The sequence below is a fragment of the Poeciliopsis prolifica genome, unplaced genomic scaffold (assembly GCF_027474105.1).
Source record: "Poeciliopsis prolifica strain line A6 unplaced genomic scaffold, Auburn_PproV2 SCAFFOLD031, whole genome shotgun sequence".
NCBI classification, from domain to species: domain Eukaryota; kingdom Metazoa; phylum Chordata; class Actinopteri; order Cyprinodontiformes; family Poeciliidae; genus Poeciliopsis; species Poeciliopsis prolifica.
The window spans coordinates 6240827-6260105 of record NW_026562406.1 but is presented as its reverse complement, the minus strand read 5'-3'; the positions used below and the strand labels follow the sequence as shown (position 1 = coordinate 6260105).

The 19279-nt window shown below is 37.9% G+C and overlaps 2 protein-coding genes across 3 annotated transcripts; both read left to right on the top strand.

The window, feature by feature from the left end:
- The first annotated feature begins 1199 nt into the window (after window positions 1-1199).
- On the top strand, window positions 1200-12932 carry ppp2r2aa (protein phosphatase 2, regulatory subunit B, alpha a). Of its 2 annotated transcripts, none has more exons than XM_055050642.1 (10): window positions 1200-1478; window positions 1824-1901; window positions 3535-3632; window positions 4643-4808; window positions 4997-5109; window positions 5267-5444; window positions 7064-7228; window positions 7780-7949; window positions 8534-8625; window positions 8807-12932. In XM_055050642.1, the coding sequence occupies exons 1-10, from the start codon at window positions 1472-1474 to the stop codon at window positions 9084-9086; spliced, it is 1347 nt and encodes a 448-aa protein (XP_054906617.1). In that variant the 5' UTR covers window positions 1200-1471; the 3' UTR covers window positions 9087-12932. The 2 variants fall into 2 exon arrangements, with proteins under 2 accessions (XP_054906617.1, XP_054906615.1); XM_055050640.1 differs by having other exon boundaries at window positions 1200-1499.
- A 288-nt stretch (window positions 12933-13220) lies between these two features.
- On the top strand, window positions 13221-18046 carry bnip3la (BCL2 interacting protein 3 like a). Its single transcript, XM_055050639.1, has 6 exons — window positions 13221-13306; window positions 15461-15728; window positions 15820-15901; window positions 16240-16346; window positions 16446-16595; window positions 16936-18046. Exons 1-6 carry the CDS (start codon window positions 13255-13257, stop codon window positions 16982-16984), a joined length of 708 nt encoding a protein of 235 aa, XP_054906614.1. The 5' UTR covers window positions 13221-13254; the 3' UTR covers window positions 16985-18046.
- Window positions 18047-19279: the final 1233 nt, after the last annotated feature.

The window sequence follows — 19279 nt, the reverse complement described above, 5'->3', positions numbered from 1 at the left end:
GTATCTATAGCTGTGAAAACATTCCTCTGCCTACTGTTAAATGCAGATTTTTTTTTTTATGTGCAGACTGTAGGGTATTGGTATTGTGTAATATTGTATGTTTGGGGTTGGGGGGTTGCTGGTTTTAGAGAGATTTTGCAAATAAACATGGTCAAATGTCGTGCCCTTTATATGCTCAGCGTTTATTATAATGTTGCTATAGAAGAAACTTAATTCCTGTTCTACAGTGACCGTCTGATGACATGGGAGGAAAAATAAAAACAAAGATAAAAATTGTGGTCACAGTTTAACATCTCGTGGCCATGACTTAATAATAACAGCTGAATTAATGTCTCTTGCTAAGAATTACTCCACGTCTAATCTTAAGTGTCTGAAGAAAGTGATTCCCAGATTGAAATAAAACGAAATTAGATCCAATTTGTCCTTTATTACCATCATCACTGCTTGTTATTAATTTGATATTAATAACAACAATTTCTATTTATTTTTCTCCAAATTCACCAGTCAGGCTCCATTACTGTTGTACTGATATTTATTTATTTATTCCCCTCCAAGTATTAAACTGTATGAGATACCACTTCCAATTTAGTTTTAAAGGTTCCTAATGTGGAATTTTTTTCTAAGCAAGCTCATTAAAGATTGAAGATTACTAAAATTGGTATTCATCTTCAGCCTGTCTGGAGCTGTATTAATAATGTCTGTACACCCAGTCAACAGAAGTGTCCACAAGACCACTATTTTGTGAAGTCACAATAAGAAAACTTCGAGGTATAATTGAGGTTATTAAATATTTGAAGGTGCTCTGACTCACTTCAATGACAAGCAAAGCACAACACCATATATTCCCAGATTGCTGTTAATTAATACCAATATAAACTGCATGAACTAAATGCAGCTCGTCGAATCTAAATCAATATCCACTGAGTTTGCTGGTTCTAGTGAGTGCAGGAGGTTGGCTCGATTTTTCTAAATGAATAGCTGACAAGGGCGGGGCTCATGCGCGATATTGTTTTATATAACAAAGTTTTCACTTTTTGGAACACGTCAGTGGAAAAAGTAAATGAAAATCTAGACACAGTTGCTTTTAGGAACTTTTATCTTAAGTCGGGCACCTTTCGCTTAAGCTTCGGCTTGAAATGAATGGAGCACCGTCTGCTCTCTAATTCCTGCCAAGCGCCGCCCGCGTAGCGCCATTTTGAAAGTGTAAAGCTTGGAGGAGGCAGATGCGAGGGAAATCTCAAAGTGCAGTACAAAGTCTGTAGACCAGTACTGAACGCTGTGTGTTAGTCTTTCAGTGTTGTAAAAAAAATAGCTTCGTGTTTTGAGCAACCGTTGGACTGACGGCATTTGGAGTTAGCAACAGCCTCATTGCTCCAGTGCTCCTCGGTCAGAACCACCCCAACCGACCCGGGTCAGCAGCACTGCTTCAGTCCAGGGCCTGAACCTGCTACAGAGAGCCCAGTCCCTCACCATGGCAGGTAAAAGAAAACTGTCAGAACGTACGTATGAGCTATTCTTACTAATCATCATGCTTAATCGCACACATGCTGCTTTAGTTTCTGTTGTGGTTAAGAGCAGGAAGCTAACTAGCAAGCTAGGATACTGCGAGATTCCCGTGTGAATTCCGTACAGCCTGAAAGTGAGCTAACCCAACACATCCCAACTTCTGGTTTAGGGGGATTTTGTCCCCGCAGTTACAATGTGCGGTTCTTATGAAATCGCGCATGGCCTTGCTGTCGCAGTGCGCTAAAGTAGCCTTTAGTTATTCAGTGTGTTGCCTTTGGCGGTGGTGTGTCAAAACTTACGGTTCGTGTCCCGTCCAGGGCCCGGTGGTGGGAGCAGCGATGTGCAGTGGTGCTTCTCTCAAGTCAAAGGAGCGATGGATGACGATGTGGCTGAAGGTAAGTACATTTGGGCATTATTAAGTCTGAATATGCTTCCTGTTTGTCCCACATTGACTTCGCATGTTTTCTTTTTGAGAGGCAACTCTGGGTTCAGTTCCCACCTTGCATTGTGATTTCATAAACAAACTTCTTACTACCAAAGTGCTTAAAACCATTTTGAGTCAGTTTATTCCACTTTGTAGGAGGACTGTATATTATATTAGTTTGCATTGATGCTCTGAAGCTTTCTGGTTAGGTGCACACACTTTTCACCTTTCCTTTGAAAGCCTATTTTTTTGTCATTTTCTGCTCAGATGGACTGTAATGTAAGTAGGATTGTAGTGGTATTACAGATAAAATATAAAGAAATGATTGCTTGGTTGGTTTAGATGAACTCTGAAACCTCCCATATGTATGTATTTTCATTCATTGTGCATGCAAACGGACATAAACGTCATCATACCTCCTAAATTGTCAATTATTTTGTAAAAACAAAAAATCATTACACTGCAGTCTGCTGGAAAATAGTATTTATTGTAGTTAAATGAAGACATTTCCTTACTTTAGGTTAGGTTTGTAGAAAATTACTTTAAATCATCAGTTGTCTGATTAGGTATGGAATGGGCCCATCAGATGCAAATCCATGTTTGGTCCAAAATCCTGTGCTCAGATGCAGCTGCAAAAGAACAAAAATGACAAAACAGAGCTCAAATAATCAGCATCCTTATATAACATTTATTTTGAGGTGTAAAATAAATGTTTGCTGCTTTATCCATTTCGTATTCTGATTTACTAAACGGAAAAGATGCATAATTGTCCCTTTTCCTCTGAAGAGCTGATAGTCTGTTTGTTACAAATATACATGATTAATTTTGTTTTTTTATCTATTTATCTAAGAGGTCCATTTTGCCAATTTTAGGGTTTTAAATGTTTCATGTTTTCAGCACTTTGCTCTTTCACTTTCTAGCCATGCAGATTGAAGCTATTTTAGGATTTCTGTTCGGTGTCTGTCATCTTCAATGCAAACAAAAAAAGAAGTGCTTGTGTGTGTGTGTGTGTGTGTGTGTGTGTGTTGTGTGTGTGTGTGTGTGTGTGTGCGTGTGTGTGTGTGCACAGTACTTAGCCGAGGATTCGGAGTTGTTTATAGTAAGCTGTAACTGAGAACAAGTACATGTGAGAGCTTCTCCTTGTGGTAATGCATGGCTGCACAGACGCTCCAGTTGTAGTTTATTTAAACCCTGCAAGGATTCCTCTGCTTCTGCCAGCCTCTCTTTATTGTACACAATGGTTTGCATGGAGCCAGGTCGTATCTGGCACTTGGTGTGCTGCAATGGAACCACCCCCATTGTCTTCATTGAGGGTTTCCCTGGCACATACCAGTGCCAGCCTGACAGTGAATATCAGTTGCTGTCGTCTGGCATGCAAGTGATCCACAACTGCAGATGGAAGCAAACAGTTTTTTTCCCCAGTTGTGTTCAGTGTACACTGATTTTCACCAGATTAAAACACTTTAGTGCGTCAGTGTCATGTTGTGACTTCACCATGCTCGATTTAGTCTTCATCATCAAATGTACTAAGCCTTTAGTGCTGTTTAGTAATTTTATATGTTTGCATATTTAGTGGGTTTTAATTATTATAACTGCCTTTACAGCTGACATTATATCGACTGTTGAATTCAATCACACTGGGGAGCTACTTGCCACTGGGGACAAAGGAGGTCGTGTTGTCATCTTCCAGCAGGAGCCAGAGGTATGCGATTCATTTACATTGACTCACTGAGGTATTCTTACCCCTTCAACTTTTTTTAGAGTTCTTTTTTCAAACAAAATCTTGGATTTGCCCCACTGAGAGTTCAAAATGTAAAAAAAAAAATAACACAAAGTCGTGTGTACTTGTGAAGTGGAAACGAAAGGATGCATGGTTATGAAAGTTATTTTTACAAATAGAAGTCAATACATTATAGAATCATCTTTTAAGTGTTTTCAGGGTTCGTCTCTACTAGTTCTGCACTTTAGACTCTGACATTCTGGCACATTTTTGCAGAAATTGTTTAGTTCAATTTAAAGCAGTTGTGACTTTACACAGATCTTTATTTAGATTGAGATATCAACTTTTTGTGGGTCATTTGAGCTCTTAGAATTAAATCTAAATTGATTCATGAAGCCCTATTGGTTAAAGTGTTGAATAGAGCAATGAAAACTAATGGAACTGGACATAAAATTGACACATTTAAACAAAACATTAAGTCAATATAAGTAGCAAAGCAATCCAAGTAATAATAAAGCAAAATAACAAAACAAGATGATCAGAAATTTAACTATCATAATGTAATAAAACATACCAAAGAGTGAGACTGAAAGTACAATACCTTTAAATCATTACATGTAAGTGGGTCTTGAAGTTTGACTTAAGCACAAGTAAGCTTGCTCTGTTAACCAGTTTGACCTTTGACATTAATTAGATGAATTTGACTTTTAGTGTTAAGAGTAAAAAAAAAACTCTAAATCAGGTTTTTACTTGCAAAAAAACACACAATAAGAAGCATTGAAGTTTGCACTTATACAACATAACATAAAAAAGTTCAAGGGTATAGATATTTTGACATGACACTGTTAACAATACATTTCTATCAGAAACATCTTTGTCTATTTAAAATTAACACTATGCTTGAAAACAAAAATAAAAATGTTCCCAACATTTTGTTCATAATTACTTTTCAACTTAAGAGATTGTTGAGAACCTTGTCTTTTCTGATGCAGAGTAAGAACCAGCCACAGTGCAGAGGAGAGTACAACGTTTATAGCACCTTCCAGAGCCACGAGCCTGAGTTCGACTACCTGAAAAGTCTTGAGATTGAAGAGAAAATCAACAAGATTCGATGGTTACCTCAGAAGAATGCAGCGCAGTTCCTTTTGTCCACTAATGGTTAGTAAATGTTTTGATTCTAAATCATTTCAATCAATTTTACAGGATAAAGTTGGTGATGTTTTCTTTTTTTCTACTCCAGACTTTTTCCTCTGCCTGAGAAATATTCAGTGTAGCATTCAAGTGGTCTTAAGTTTCTTCTGTCACTAAAATGCGACTGATATCTAATCTTTTTTTTTTCTTGGCAGATAAAACTATCAAGCTGTGGAAAATTAGTGAGCGAGACAAGAGACCAGAGGGCTACAATCTAAAGGAAGAAGACGGCCGATACAGAGATCCTAATTCTGTCACAACACTACGGGTGAGTAGTAACCGCTATCTTACATTATAAATATAAAGTACTCGTATCATGTTACGGCTAGAATTTGGGTATATCATGTTTGGGAAGTGAATGGTTTTAAACGGTTTCCATTTGAAACGCATTGCTTTCCTTTCACTAAAGTTGTGTGTCCTTCCAGGTACCGGTGTTGAGGCCCATGGACCTGATGGTGGAAGCCAGCCCCAGACGAGTGTTTGCAAACGCTCACACGTACCACATCAACTCCATATCAGTCAACAGTGACCATGAGACCTACCTGTCTGCAGACGACCTGCGCATAAACCTCTGGCATCTGGAGATCACCGATCGCAGCTTTAGTATCCTTTTGGTTTTCAAATCCTCATGTCTGTTACATAGGCGACGAGGAGTTCTCCAATCAGGACATTTGATCTCTGATTTCAAGTCTTGACACTCGGCGAGAGGCATTTGCTGATACTTTGTCCCAGTTTGATACTTAAATCTGATATAAATCTGTGGCGGGTATACATGTGAATGTGGTAAAATATCAAGCTATTAGGTTAGGGTTAGGGTAGAGAGCATCAATATACAAACTGATGTAAATATGGCGTCAAACTCATTCATGAAAGATGCTTATGACATTGAAACATATCACTTTCTCCTGATTGTTATTATGCTCCTCCTCAATTTTAAATATATATATATATTTTTTTTTCTTTTAATGACACAAGATATGCAAATTTGATGCAAATCATTTGTTTCTAAAAATATATATCTCGACTTATACAGCTGTAGTTTTGAATAAACACACCCAACGTTGCTATGTTAGCATGTCTGTTTTGATGTGAAGATTTTGTTAGTTTGGCTTGTAAAATATTTTAATCTGGTTTTTGTCTGCGTTAGTAATGAAGTACTCCATGGATTAATCTCTTGATCAATATTATAATCAGATATATACATCCTACAGCAGGCATTTCAAACTTTTAGCTCTTGCAATTCACTATTTTAATACACAGTAAGATCTATGATCTGTTTCTCAATCAGAACTGTACATGCTCAAGCATATGTGCATAACCCAGCCCAATGTCTAAAATTAGTTTTGAATGACTTATCAGTTATTATTTTGGTGTTGTCTGCAGCAGCATGTTGCAGACTTTAGTTTATCTTCACAAGGTGCTTGTAGAGAGAGATTGTCACGCCGTAATTCAACAGCATGCCAGATAATCTTTAACTTTCATCTACGCTTTTTGAAGCCATTGATTTGACACCTGATTAAATTCAAGGAAGATGAAATCCTTTTAGAAATCCTGAGATGGAAATAAAGATAGGTTTCTTTTGTAACATGACGGCATTGTTGGAATAGAACATAATTTTATCTGAGTGTTAAGAATATTGATGTAATGACACTCAGTCTTTCCTATCCAGTTTGTACGTGATAATACACAGTGGATTATGTGGGACAGGGTAGAGCATGTGTGTCATTTCAAGAACGTGATGATGGCTGCTGGTTCACTGTTGTGCAACACTGGCTCTGTTTACTGGTGGTTAGTTCACAACATCTCTCTTCCACTGCAGTCCCAAACTTGTGGTATTTCATCTTGATTTCTCAGATTTTCCTCTTAATATCTCCTGTACTCCTCTTTGATCACACTTAATGAATCAGAAGCATGTTATGTAACTGCATTCAGTGTCCCCAGTGAAACACATGTCCACTAAAGCATTATGCAGTTAAATGAAGCAATGAGTCAAATTTTGGGCTTGAATTACTATTCCTTTTTATTTTTTACAAAGTCATGCCATGCTTTATATTGCCACAAGAGGTCACTGATGAACGAGAAGATGCCGGGATAGTTGTTATTGCAGTAGACAAAAGTTTTTTGTTTTTTGGGGGGTGGGGGGCTTTATGCCATCTTGTTTCTTTTTGTCTCGTCCTTCTGTCGACCAGCTGTCGTTTTGGACCTTGACCTCTGTTTTTCAGATATTGTTGACATAAAGCCAGCTAATATGGAGGAGCTGACAGAAGTGATCACGGCTGCAGAGTTTCACCCGGACCAGTGTAACACTTTTGTTTACAGCAGCAGCAAGGGAACCATCCGCCTGTGTGACATGAGGGCATCAGCACTGTGTGACCAGCATGCCAAAAGTAAGTCGCTTACAACAAGTACATGTTTGAGAGAAGGAAAGGAATACACAATATTCTTTTCATCCCAATTTTGTTGTATTTGGATGAGAAATATCTCAGTGCTTCACAAGACCCAAAAATTTGTTCAGAGAGTAAAAGTTATGGATGAATTATTTTAGTACGTATTGCAATAAACCCCATTTGAACTAAAGTATTGACTTTTTGCTTGAGTTTCATCATGAATCTCTGTTGGATGTCCTACATTGAAGACCTTCAAAGTTTTTGATCTTCAATTTAGATTGTAGATATTTGTTTTCGTTGGTATTGTGTTTTGTTTTTTGTTTTTTACTGATGCAACATAGTGAATGAAACTAAAGCCATATATATGCCATGTAGTTGGAACAGCTTGTTTCAGCTATATAGTTTTTAAATCACTAACAATTATTTGGAAAAGACACCCACTTTAGCCCATTTTGCTCCCACAATCTTATTTTTATTAAATTGTGGCTCTTACAGACATTAAAATCAGCAGAATAACATCGTAACATGCATTCTTCTCTTTTAATCTGAAGTGTTTGAGGAGCCAGAAGATCCAAACAATCGTTCATTCTTTTCTGAAATCATCTCGTCCATCTCTGACGTCAAGTTCAGCCACAGTGGACGCTACATGATGACGCGAGACTATCTGTCCGTCAAAATTTGGGATCTGAACATGGAAACCCGACCAGTAGAGACGTATCAGGTTTGCCGCTGCAAATATTATTTTTATTTTTTATGTCTTGGGTAGATATCCGCTAATCAGATATTTGTGGCCAGTTTCAGATTTTTTGCTTTTTGTAAGAATTTGATCCAAAAATACAGATTTTTAGCCACTCAGATTTGTCCGTCAATTGTTCTCTGACCCTTCTGGGGTGAGCAGCTTATCATTCATTTATATTAGTAGCAGTAGCGATGTCACACCTAGTGTCAGAGAAATGTCTCTGTAAAATGGGGTTACTAACACCAAATGATTTGGTGTTGAGATTTAAATTTGTCTTTAGCATTTTACATTTAGCATTAGTAAATATGAACAGTATTTCCCTGAGCATTACCCAGAGAACGTAGATCCTTTTATTAATCAATAAAAAAATTGCATTTTTGAATTTCCAGTCTACTTATGGCAAGTCTAATAAAACTTAATTTATTAGGGTCTAATAAAATTTAATTCTTGTTTAATCAAACCACTAACTGATTTTTCTGTATTTCTCTACCTGTTAAGAGAACAAAAAACCCACAATGTGCCGTTTTCACTTTTGCTTCATGTGATTCACTGTTCTGTTTTATCAGGTGCATGAATATCTCAGGAGTAAGTTGTGTTCACTTTATGAGAACGACTGCATTTTCGACAAGTTTGAATGCTGCTGGAATGGCAATGACAGGTTAGTCAACCAACCTGAACCTGCAGTTCAGCTGATATTAGAAGAAAGACTTATTTTTAATTTCCTGAAATGCAAAATCATTCATAAATAATACTCCTTTTCCCCTTTTTCATGGATTATCATTGAGATCAGTACTAAAACTAGATCCTAAACAGCTCGTCGTGATTGTCTGTTTCTACAGCGTTGTGATGACTGGTTCCTACAACAACTTCTTCAGGATGTTTGACAGGGACTACCGACAGGACGTGACCTTCGAGGCGTCACGGGAAAACAGCAAGCCGCGGTCGGCCCTGAAGCCTCGCAAAATAAGCACAGGTGGGAAGCGCAAAAAGGATGAGATCAGTGTAGACAGTCTGGACTTTAACAAGAAGATCCTCCACACTGCCTGGCATCCGCTGGACAACATCATTGCTGTGGCCACAACCAACAATCTGTACATATTCCAAGATAAACTGAACTAAAAGCCCGTTAACCCACTCAGATCCCAATTTCTTCTTTAGCCCTCTTTTGCTCTCAGATTAAAACAAAATCCGTCTTAGGCCAAGCCCCTAAAACTTGATCAAATCTGTCCTTTTGATTATGTGAGAAGACTTACTTTGTAAATTGTGCCATACATCCAGCCAGGCCATAAAAAAAGTATAGTGTGCGGTTAAGTTTCTTCCATTAGAAGCACTCCATCCATCGAGCTTCCATTTGTAACTCCACTACATCCCAAACCAAAGGGAAAATCTACGTTTTATCGCTTGTTCGTGCCATATTGACATGATTCATTTGTCTGTTATTCCTACAAGTTAACTTTCTGTTCTTTTTGGTTTTGTCTTTCTGTCACCAAGCTCATTTTTGTACTGCCCTGAGTCATCAATACAAAGCTGTTGATTCTTTTATTTGCCCAACAAGTATCAAGTTGCCAAGTTCTTTCCCTGTGTACTGTATGATTACTGTTAAAGGACTAATTTAGCATTTCATTATGTTTAGCTCATTGTCTAAAAAAAACTTTGGATAAATGATATCAAAGTTAACAGAGTACGAATATTTTTGTTTTTTCTTTTTCTTTTTTTTTTTTTATTTTGACTCAGCTGCTTGTTTACATTCATCTCTTCTTTAAGAAAATCTCCTGGGTATGATTTTACATTTCTATAACACATTGCATCGAACATTTGGCCATTTGTTTCAATATAGGACACTTGGATTCATTCAAGAGCAGACTGTTAAAGCGGACTGTCGTTCGAGTTTAATGTTCACCACACACTCATTCAAGCGAACCCATATCGGTGACAGACAGAGCCATGAGATGTCCTTGATATTTTTATTCACTCAGGTTATGGGACAGCACTAGAGAAATGGGTGTAAAACCAAAATGTATGACAGGTTTTCTTACAGAAGTGTGTTTTATCACTGTAATTCTGCTGTGGTTGAGTTTGTAGTAAATGGAAGTAGGTGAAATGTTCCTTTTCTACATGTGTGAGTTTTGTCATGCTGCGCTCAAACTGTTTGATTTCCATTTCCCCAGGCCAGGCTTCATCTGCCTGTCAAAGCATCCTTTTTCATGCCGTTGCATATTGTACGGATAAAGTGTAGAAAGTTCAGCAGAGGTCCACTTATCTGGCCGATATTAGCTGAACTGCTGATACAAATTTTGGATTACTTTAGGTTTTGATTTTTTCTTTTATTTATTATTTTTTCTTTTTAGACTTTGAATAGCAGAAATGTGTTGTAGTTTTTTTTTTATTTGATAGAGATAACAGTTCTCAATTGAAAAGAAAAGGAAGTAAATCACAGTACATACTGTTGATTAATGCATTAATTAGACTGAAAATAATTGGGATTCTGAGTTTGATTTTGGGGGGAAGGTCTGTTTTTATCAGTGTTTGACCTGCTAATCGATTCGCCACCCAAACCGATCAAGAAAAACATTTTCTGATTCCATCTCCATTAATCTTAAATTTCCATCACTTCCTGTTAAGATCAGAAGGGGAAAAGTTTCAGACAGAAAAGCTTTCCATAGAAGTCTGGACACTGCTCACTTATTTGATGTGATCAAATGAATAAAAGCCTTTGCCTAACTCTTAGATCTTACCAAATAATGTTTTCAGGAAAAGTATTACAAATATCACTTTACCATAATTTTCCATGGAGGTTTTTTGTTGCATCAAGTGATGGCTGATCATGCCAAAGTATCTAGTCTTTATACACAACAAAGATGAAGCTCTCTTGCAGACAAAGTGCCCCTGATCCAGCGGGTCCAGCCTTGCAGTTGTGTGAGCAACCGTGCTTAACTCAGGACAAAAACCTGCGTTATATATAAATATATATATATATAAAAGATGATTCCCAGTGCCCCCATTTTTACTCTTGTGTGGCCTGTGGCACCAAAACGTTGTGCTGCTCCCAGCTCACCTTCTGTGTATGTTGTGTTGTTGCAGAAAAATTGCTTATCATCTGCATCTAGATTTTATTTGTAGATTTTTCTATATAAGAAGTGTTTTGTACTGTACCTGATAAAAGAAGCAGAAGAAGGATCACTATAGCTGATTTATTTTTGTATAAATTAAGGCAATATCATTACAGTCTAATCACTGTAGTTTCTTTACCTGTCTGCCTCAGGCTTACTGTACAGGGCAGGTCATTCAAAAGTCAGGTTTCCCTTTGCTTTTTTTGCTCGTTATAACAAGTCGACACATCACAAAAGTGCATCAGGTTTGAAGCGGCGTGCCCAAAGAAAAGTATTTTCAGGTGTCAGTACCTCCTGCCTGATGATGAGCACTATTACTGTACTCTTGCCAGCTACGTTTTTTTTTTTTTGTTGTTGTTTTGTTTTTTTCAATCTAACTTATTTAGAGGGTTCAACGTTTTGATCTCATGTGAATCTTAATATTTAGTTTTTGTGCCATAGTTTTGCTTGATGAACAATTCCTCTGGCTGTGTAAGACCACATTGAAACAGCATTTTCATCCTCTTTGCGGCTTAGCCAGGTCACTTGACTACGTGGAGCGATGATTGTTGATATATGTGGCACGTGCGGCTCTCCTTTTGCAGACTTATTTGAAGAAAATCTGTGAAGCACTTGGCGTCAGAGAGGAGGGTCACCAGTTTAAGCTAAAGCTCCATGCGTTGCCTGCTCCAGCTGCGGTCCATGTTGCATAGAAAACTTGATGGCACGTTTTCTATGAACAGCACCGCTGCAATGAAAATGTCACAAAGAAGTTACAGGTTATCTTTTCCAGTTCATAAATAATACATTGATGTTTTTATTTAGGCACTGAGCTTCTTCGTCCACTGGATCATATTTGTGAAAGTGAATGTGTCACTCCGTTCTCAGTATGATTATTAACTAATGTTGAGTTCCAGTCTCTCAGGGTTCTGGGTTGTGTCTTTTGATAATAAGATAAGTTTCTAGTATTTTTTATTTTGTGCAACTTTCTTTTGTTTTTGTAATGCAAACTTTGTATTTTGGCTGGGTTTTTTTCTGGATAAACGAATCTTTTCTATTTCAACTCTTTTCTTCCATTTATTGAGCGAATCTCCATCTTCTTTTAAAATAGAAAATAAGCGATATAACATTCTGGTGCATAATGATGCATCAAGAAACTGCTTACCAATAGAAACTGGCATTAATCTGAGCAATTAATAAAAACATTTTCATCATTCTCCCTACGTTGTCTTAATACAAGCTGTCCCTGGAGGCTGTAATGTAAAGAACAAAGATGTTCACAAGAACCCTGTTGCCTTTTTTTTTTTTTTTTTTTTTTTTGTCTTTTAGAGTGTTACCAATAAATAAGATAATAATCAGTTACACTTGTGAAACTTTCTGGTTCACCCAGAGTGCTCAGGGGAATCTTCTGCTGCTCTGTCCCAAACCTTACACCTTCAAGAAAATGGGATTACCAGAACTGAAACAAAAACTTCTATTTTGCTGTAAATCACCTTCTTGTTTCTTTCTCTAAACAGACGGCTTTGATACAAAACTCCAGGTTATTAAGTAGAGTTTCCCGGTGTGCATACTGACTGTGCATATCATTTGCTAGAGTAGAGTTACACAATTTTGTCCACTTGAAGGAGCATTAAAACATGTCTGATGTGTCACAAGGATGGTAAAACAAAATGCACTTTGTTTCTTTTCTGTGAACTTCATTATTTTTTGTGTGTGTGTTTTATTTCAAGGGGATGGAGAGTTTTGGTGATCTGTTTGGGAGTAACTACTTATTGTTCACTGTACAGAGTTATTTGTCAAATGAAATATGGTACAGTGTAGATAACATGTAATAAGGAATTTCAAATTTGAATAATTAAATTACTGTGCTACTTTATTATTACTGTTTGGAGTTTTTTGGGGGGAACTGAGCGTTTCATAATTTCGTCTTTATGGAAAGTAGTGGACATTACAAATACATTTTTGAAAGCACTCAAACTAAAAAAAAAAATCTTTCCATACGAACACTTTGTAATCCACACATTCAACTTGCACGATGCATTTTACGTGTGTTTGCATTCTTTAACAGATTGCATTTGTACTTTCTAGTAAACAATTTCCAAAAACATAAATGTTCACCGATCCTGAGACTGTCGTTGAAATCTCGCAGCTGCGCCTGCGCAGACCCTAGTTAAGCGTCAGAACTATAGTCAACAAACATGTCTACCGCTCCTGCTCCTCAAAACAATAACGAAGATCCCGGACTGCAAGGTAGGTCGTCATTGTACATGGTACGTTTTCCTTCATAAGAAAATCGTACATATGTTCCTGACTAATGTGTGAGGATGTAGTTACAAAGAAGTAATGGTAAAAGTTAGATTGGGGACGGGGTTTCCTTGTCATCGCGTTGGGATGGAGAACATGTTCTGTACGTCACAACAAATCAGCCAATCGCAGCGCGGCACACGGTTGATTGACACCGGAGCAGCCAATCGTTGCTCGAGGTCTGAGTGGGTTTAGCTTTAGCCCAAAAATGAAAACAAGTTTGGCACAAAAGGCGAATTTAATCGTCACGTTTGTTCCCGTTAGGATATTTTTGTTTCTTTAAAACGTGCACAGATTTATCGCAGATATTTAAACTCATTGTGTAAAACTCCCTCCTTTCAAAATGCAGTTATATTGCAGCACAACATGTAAAAAAAAAAAGTGAGGTAAGATTTTGCCCGAGGGTAAACAAATAACACGCATGCAAAAATGACACTTGGTGTTTAGCCTGGCGTGGAGGCTTTTTAACGCCTCGGGGCGTCGGGACTCGCTCTGTGTCAGGAGGCAGCTGGAGCAGCGACACGTCTCTGCAGGCTGGCTCCCACTGGCCGCCACACTTATGCAAGACCCCAAAGGAGCAGCGATGTCAAAATTGGTCACAAGATGTGACGTCGAGTCCGCGTTAATTCATCCTCATATCTTTAATGCCCAACTAGCTCAGAACAGGGAAGAGGCGCCTCATGCTACCATAAAGCATGAGACGAGCTGGTTGCATAACTCTGCTTGTGGGGCAGTGGCACAAAGACCTGGAAGGCACCGTGGTTGAAACAGTGTTTATAATGTGTGTTTTCAATAAATCAGGGAATCAACAAAAAGTTGGGTGTTTTTCCCTCATAAAGCAAAAACCCATAGAGTTCATTGCACAAAGAGTGACACATTCCAAGTGTTTGAGTTTAGGTAGCGGTAAATTAAAACTCAACAGTTCAAAAATTTTAAATACTGCACAAGACCAATTTTGAAAAAAAAAGCGTCTTTAATCAAAAAAATATTGGCTTGTTGTTGGAAAGTATTTCGGTGTGGTGTATGCACTCAATACTAAATTCTTAAGGGCTCCTCTGGTTCTGCTGATGTGCCATTTCATGTCTGCCACTTGGCAATATTTTGTAAATTATCTAGAAGGTTTGATTCAGGAAAGTTTACTGCCCTATTAAGTACAGTAATACTATGTATTAAACCATTTTTTGGTGCTTTAGGCAGTGTGGGCTGATGTCAAGTTCAAATGGAAAATGGAAATCTGCATCTCCATAAAGCTTGTCAGTAGAGGGAAGCATAAAGTGCTGCAAAACTTTATGACTTTGCTGGCCTTGTACTTGGTAATGCACGTTGGCTGCTTTTTGAGCATGCATGCACAGACGTTTTCAGGGCGAAGACTGTAAATGTTGCGTTGTGGTACTCCTAAATCAGATAAAACATCAGAAGTGTATTTACCTGTTAAGGAGAGAAAGCACTGGACTGTTGCGCAGTGATTCAAGGTTCTCTTTTCAGATAAAAGTCAGTGTTGCATTTTACTTGGAAATCAAGGTCTCAGAGTCTGGATAAAAAGTGAAGAGGCACGGAATCCAAGATCCAGAGATGAAGTTTCCACAGTCAGTGATGATTCAGGGATTTGTGGTGTTTGCAGCGGTGCTTGTGCACCTCTGTCTGTGCTTTTCTTCAGTTTTTCTTTAAAATGCTCGAATACAGCACTCAACACACAACCGGCTACTTTGACAATAACATTTTAGAGCTTGTCCTGCTGGAGAACTGTCAAGTCAGCAGTCTTCCTCGTGACTGTGTAAACCACATTTCTATACAAAAAAGTTTTTTTTTTTTAAACTTTTTTTATTGTTGGTCCTATGCTATATTCCAATTTTATGAGAAATTGAGTGTTAAGTTTTAACCATTGTCATTAACTTTAACAAAATGAAATATTTGAAATATAGCACACAATATGTTTTAAACTTTTAAAATCTTTATTCTTGTTATCAAATGTAACTTCTTGATGATGTTCCAATTTGTTGAGCTGCACTTATAGGTCAATGTACTGTTGATTGGGTTGCATCTACACAAATTAAACCTGTTTTCTCTTAATTTCGGTGTGTTTATCGTTGTGTTGCAAAGGCTCCTGGGTAGAACTGGAGCTGAATGGTAATACAGGGGCAGAGAGCAGGCAGACCAGCCAGCTGACACCACCTGCTGAAGACCAAATCAACGCAAACGCAGGCATGAGTCAAAGTCTCCAGCCTTTAGAAGAAGGTGAAAGTGACGAAACCCTTATTGGAGGACTGGAACATGTGCCATCGTCATCTTCTATCCACAACGGAGACATGGAAAAAATACTTCTGGATGCTCAGCATGAGTCCAGCCCAAGTAATTCATCCTGTGAGAGGTAGGCCACACATTTTCTTTACTATACTCAGTAAAACTTAAGTATTGATTTTTTTTTTGTTAAATATATATTAATGCCAACACACTCACAGTCCTCACAGGCCGCCAAGTTCCGGACAGGATGATGGCCAGATAACATTTGATGTGGAGATGTCCAGTCCAAGAGGCAGTCAGGTAGGGCTACCAAGAGTACTGACAACTGTGGAACTTTTTTTTATGAGTTTTGTGACATCAAGCCTCAAACATCCATGTGTTTTATGTAACTGACCAGCACAAAGTTGGTCTTAATTGTAAAGGTAGGGTATATGGTTGTTAATAAGCTACACATGTAGTTCAAAAAGATTTGCAGCTGTAATTCTTGCAAAAGGTAAAGTGGTTCTGCAAAGTATTGACTCAGGAGAGATAAATACAAATGCAAGCCAAACTTTTAATATTATATATTGAACAGAGACTCTGCTAAAGCTTTTTTGGGGAGGATTTCTTTCCACATCTTTTTGCCTTTATATTTCCAGTCAGAGGACGATACTGCAGACATGGACAGAGAGGATGACATCTTGATGAACAAAGAAGTTGATTGGGTGGCCAATTGGTCTAGTAGGCCTGAAAACATCCCCCCAAAGTTAGTATGGTGGCAAGCTCAGAATCAGCTGCCCATCGGCATATTCTCCTCAGTGGTCTCAGAAACAACGTTAACTGGTTGTGTGATTGTTCTTCTCAGGGAGTTCCACTTCAGACATCCCCGACGTTCAGTATCTTTGAGTATGAGGAAGAGCGGCGTCATGAAGAAAGGTGGCATCTTCTCCGCTGAATTCCTAAAAGTTTTCATTCCTTCCCTGTTCATCTCACACATGCTGGCTCTTGGCCTTGGGTAAGACGGGACGTCAGTTAGTAGTTTCAAAATATTGCGGGGATTTTCTTTGCGCTTGCTTTTCTTGTTTAGTTCATAGTTAATAGTTTCTCAAAAATCATATTTTTATGCATGGATGTAGGAATTACTAACAGGACAACAATGCAAATTCTGTGTCTGTCTTCACAAAGAGGGCGTAGAGAACGGAAATGACTTGAAATAACGTTTAAATCAAATATGGGAGGTACCTTGTACGAATAAAGTTACTTATCCTTGTTTTAATTATTTGTCCAGTATTTTTTTTAGTTTTAATAAAACTAAAAAAAAAATGTATTTCACATGTTTGATGATTTTATTTTAGGGTGTACATTGGGAAAAGAATTGCCACAGCCGCCACCAGCTCCTACTGAGCAGAAGATGAAGCAGTGCCTGGGTGTTCTCCTGTCTCCAAGCCTCCCAAACGCCTCCTGAAGTCAAGCTCTCACTCTGTGCATCTGTCCCACACCCACGTCTCTCTCTTCCAATCTGCATTAACTGGTGTCACACTGTAGATGTAGTCATGCTGATTATGTGGTTGCACTCCACCAGGTTTTGACACGGAGGGAGGGGGGCTTTATCGTGTATGCGAGTCACCGGCTTGAATCTAACTCAAAATCTTAACTTGCCACGGACCTTATGTCAGGTGGCATCAAGTTGAAGTTTCCTTTTGTGTCTTGATATTGAACATATCAATCCTGGTATTTCTGCTAAGCTACAGGTTTTCTTTTAGGTATTCTAAAAAGCAGAAAGGAAGACATATGTTATTAACGCCATAACTGCTTTGTGAACTAATTGACTTTGGGGAACAGGAGAGACTTTGATAGCTTGAAAGGTTATGACTTTGCACCAGACTAAGGCCAGCCTACAATCTCCAGGCGTTTTAGGGTCATTTGAATGTCGCTGGATTGCGGCAAAGATGGAATATGTTGGGGTGTCGTCATTGTCTACTGTGAACAGGGCCTTACTTTCAAGGTGCAGTGACCTGCTGTTCAGAGTTGAATGCTGCAGCACTGCTTTTTTTTTTTTTAATTTCGCACAATTTTGAGGATGGTATTCATAACATGTTGATCCCCAGAGGGTTTCTACGTGAACTTTGTTGACTTGTTTTATTACAGTGGCATCTAGAGTGGAAGATAATATACCAGGCCAAAAGCTACTTTTAAGTATTTTTCTTCTGACATATCCCTTTTTTTTAAACATATAGGAGCAGTAGTAAAGTGCCAAAACATTTACCTTTCACAACTGCATATTGGTGGCCTATCTTACGCTTTTTAATTTGTTCGTTTTGTTTTCTTATATGTTTATATATTTAATTATGTACATGTGAAGATTAATTTAAGCTGTGACCTTCCCTATGCTATGTACACCTCTCAACATTGTATAACTTGTTTATACATTGATTGTTAATGCATATTACAGTATATCTTATGCATTGTGGCAGTGTGAGTATTGTGTTTTTGCTCAGTTGCTAGGGCTTTAGCTGCATTAAATCACCACCACAGAGGTGGTGATTTAATGGGATTTAATTTTTGGGGGCCTATTTCAGAAATGTTATCTGACTTTAATCTTGGTTTCACTGTACAATAATTTCACCTAATATATAGTATATGTACAGTGTCTGTGGACCATCCAGTATGATGACATAGAAACCGTTTATTAAGGATAACGTATGCATTTCTGTATGTTGATGCTCATTGCATGTCTCCTCTGTTCATGAATGATAACCATATAAAAATATAAAGTACAATGTACAAAACTGTCCGTTTTGGTTTCAGTCCTTAGCTGTGATGTGTGATTTGGGTTGCCAGCCATAAACTGCAGGGTTGGTCCTAACAGATCTATGTACAGTATATCTGTGTGGAGTGAAGAGCATTTTGGAAATTAAGTATGACTCATACAGTAAACATACATTAATATTTAATGAATATTACAAATGGGAAAGCTGGAGGTCCAGCGATTGGAAAAGCCAACATTCAAAGAAAAAAATAGTGGTTAAGATAAAAAAATAAAAATAAATCCTTGAGAGTGTGGCATCTTGGAAGAAAAGTACACAGGAACATGTAAACTCTTTGCAGAAAGGTTCAGATTGGACCGTTGTTGTTGCACAGCAAGAGAGTTGTACCAGGCTGCTGATAGAGATAATGCCAGAAACACAACTTATGCTTCTCTTTTTGTTTATTAGCCGTTTGGAGCAAGACAAAGGGAGGCAGCAAGACAAGAGTAGAAGCGATGCAGACCTATGCTATTGGCCAGAAATACTTAAAATTTCCTTTGTACTGTTTGTGCTGGCATTGCATATTTTTCTGCTCCTGTCCGACAGAAAAAATAATCTTATTTCATTTTAATCCATATGAAAACAGAGACATTACATAAAAAAAAAAGAAAATTAGAAGTGTTACAATATTATGAAGATTTACAAACTTAATTCAATCCAAGACTAAATTAGTTCAAATACTGACTTGGGAAACACACTGAATTGAAATGAGATTTCCATAATTTACATGATTCATCTTTGCTGTTAAATGTTGCTAACTGGTTTTGTCCTATATTACATACTTGTCAATTAGTTTATTTGCACTAGTTGAGTTGAAGCGCATTGAAAAGTAATAATCTTGTACATGACTCCCACTGAAAGGGCTGCTTTAGCTCAAACATTCTTCTGGATA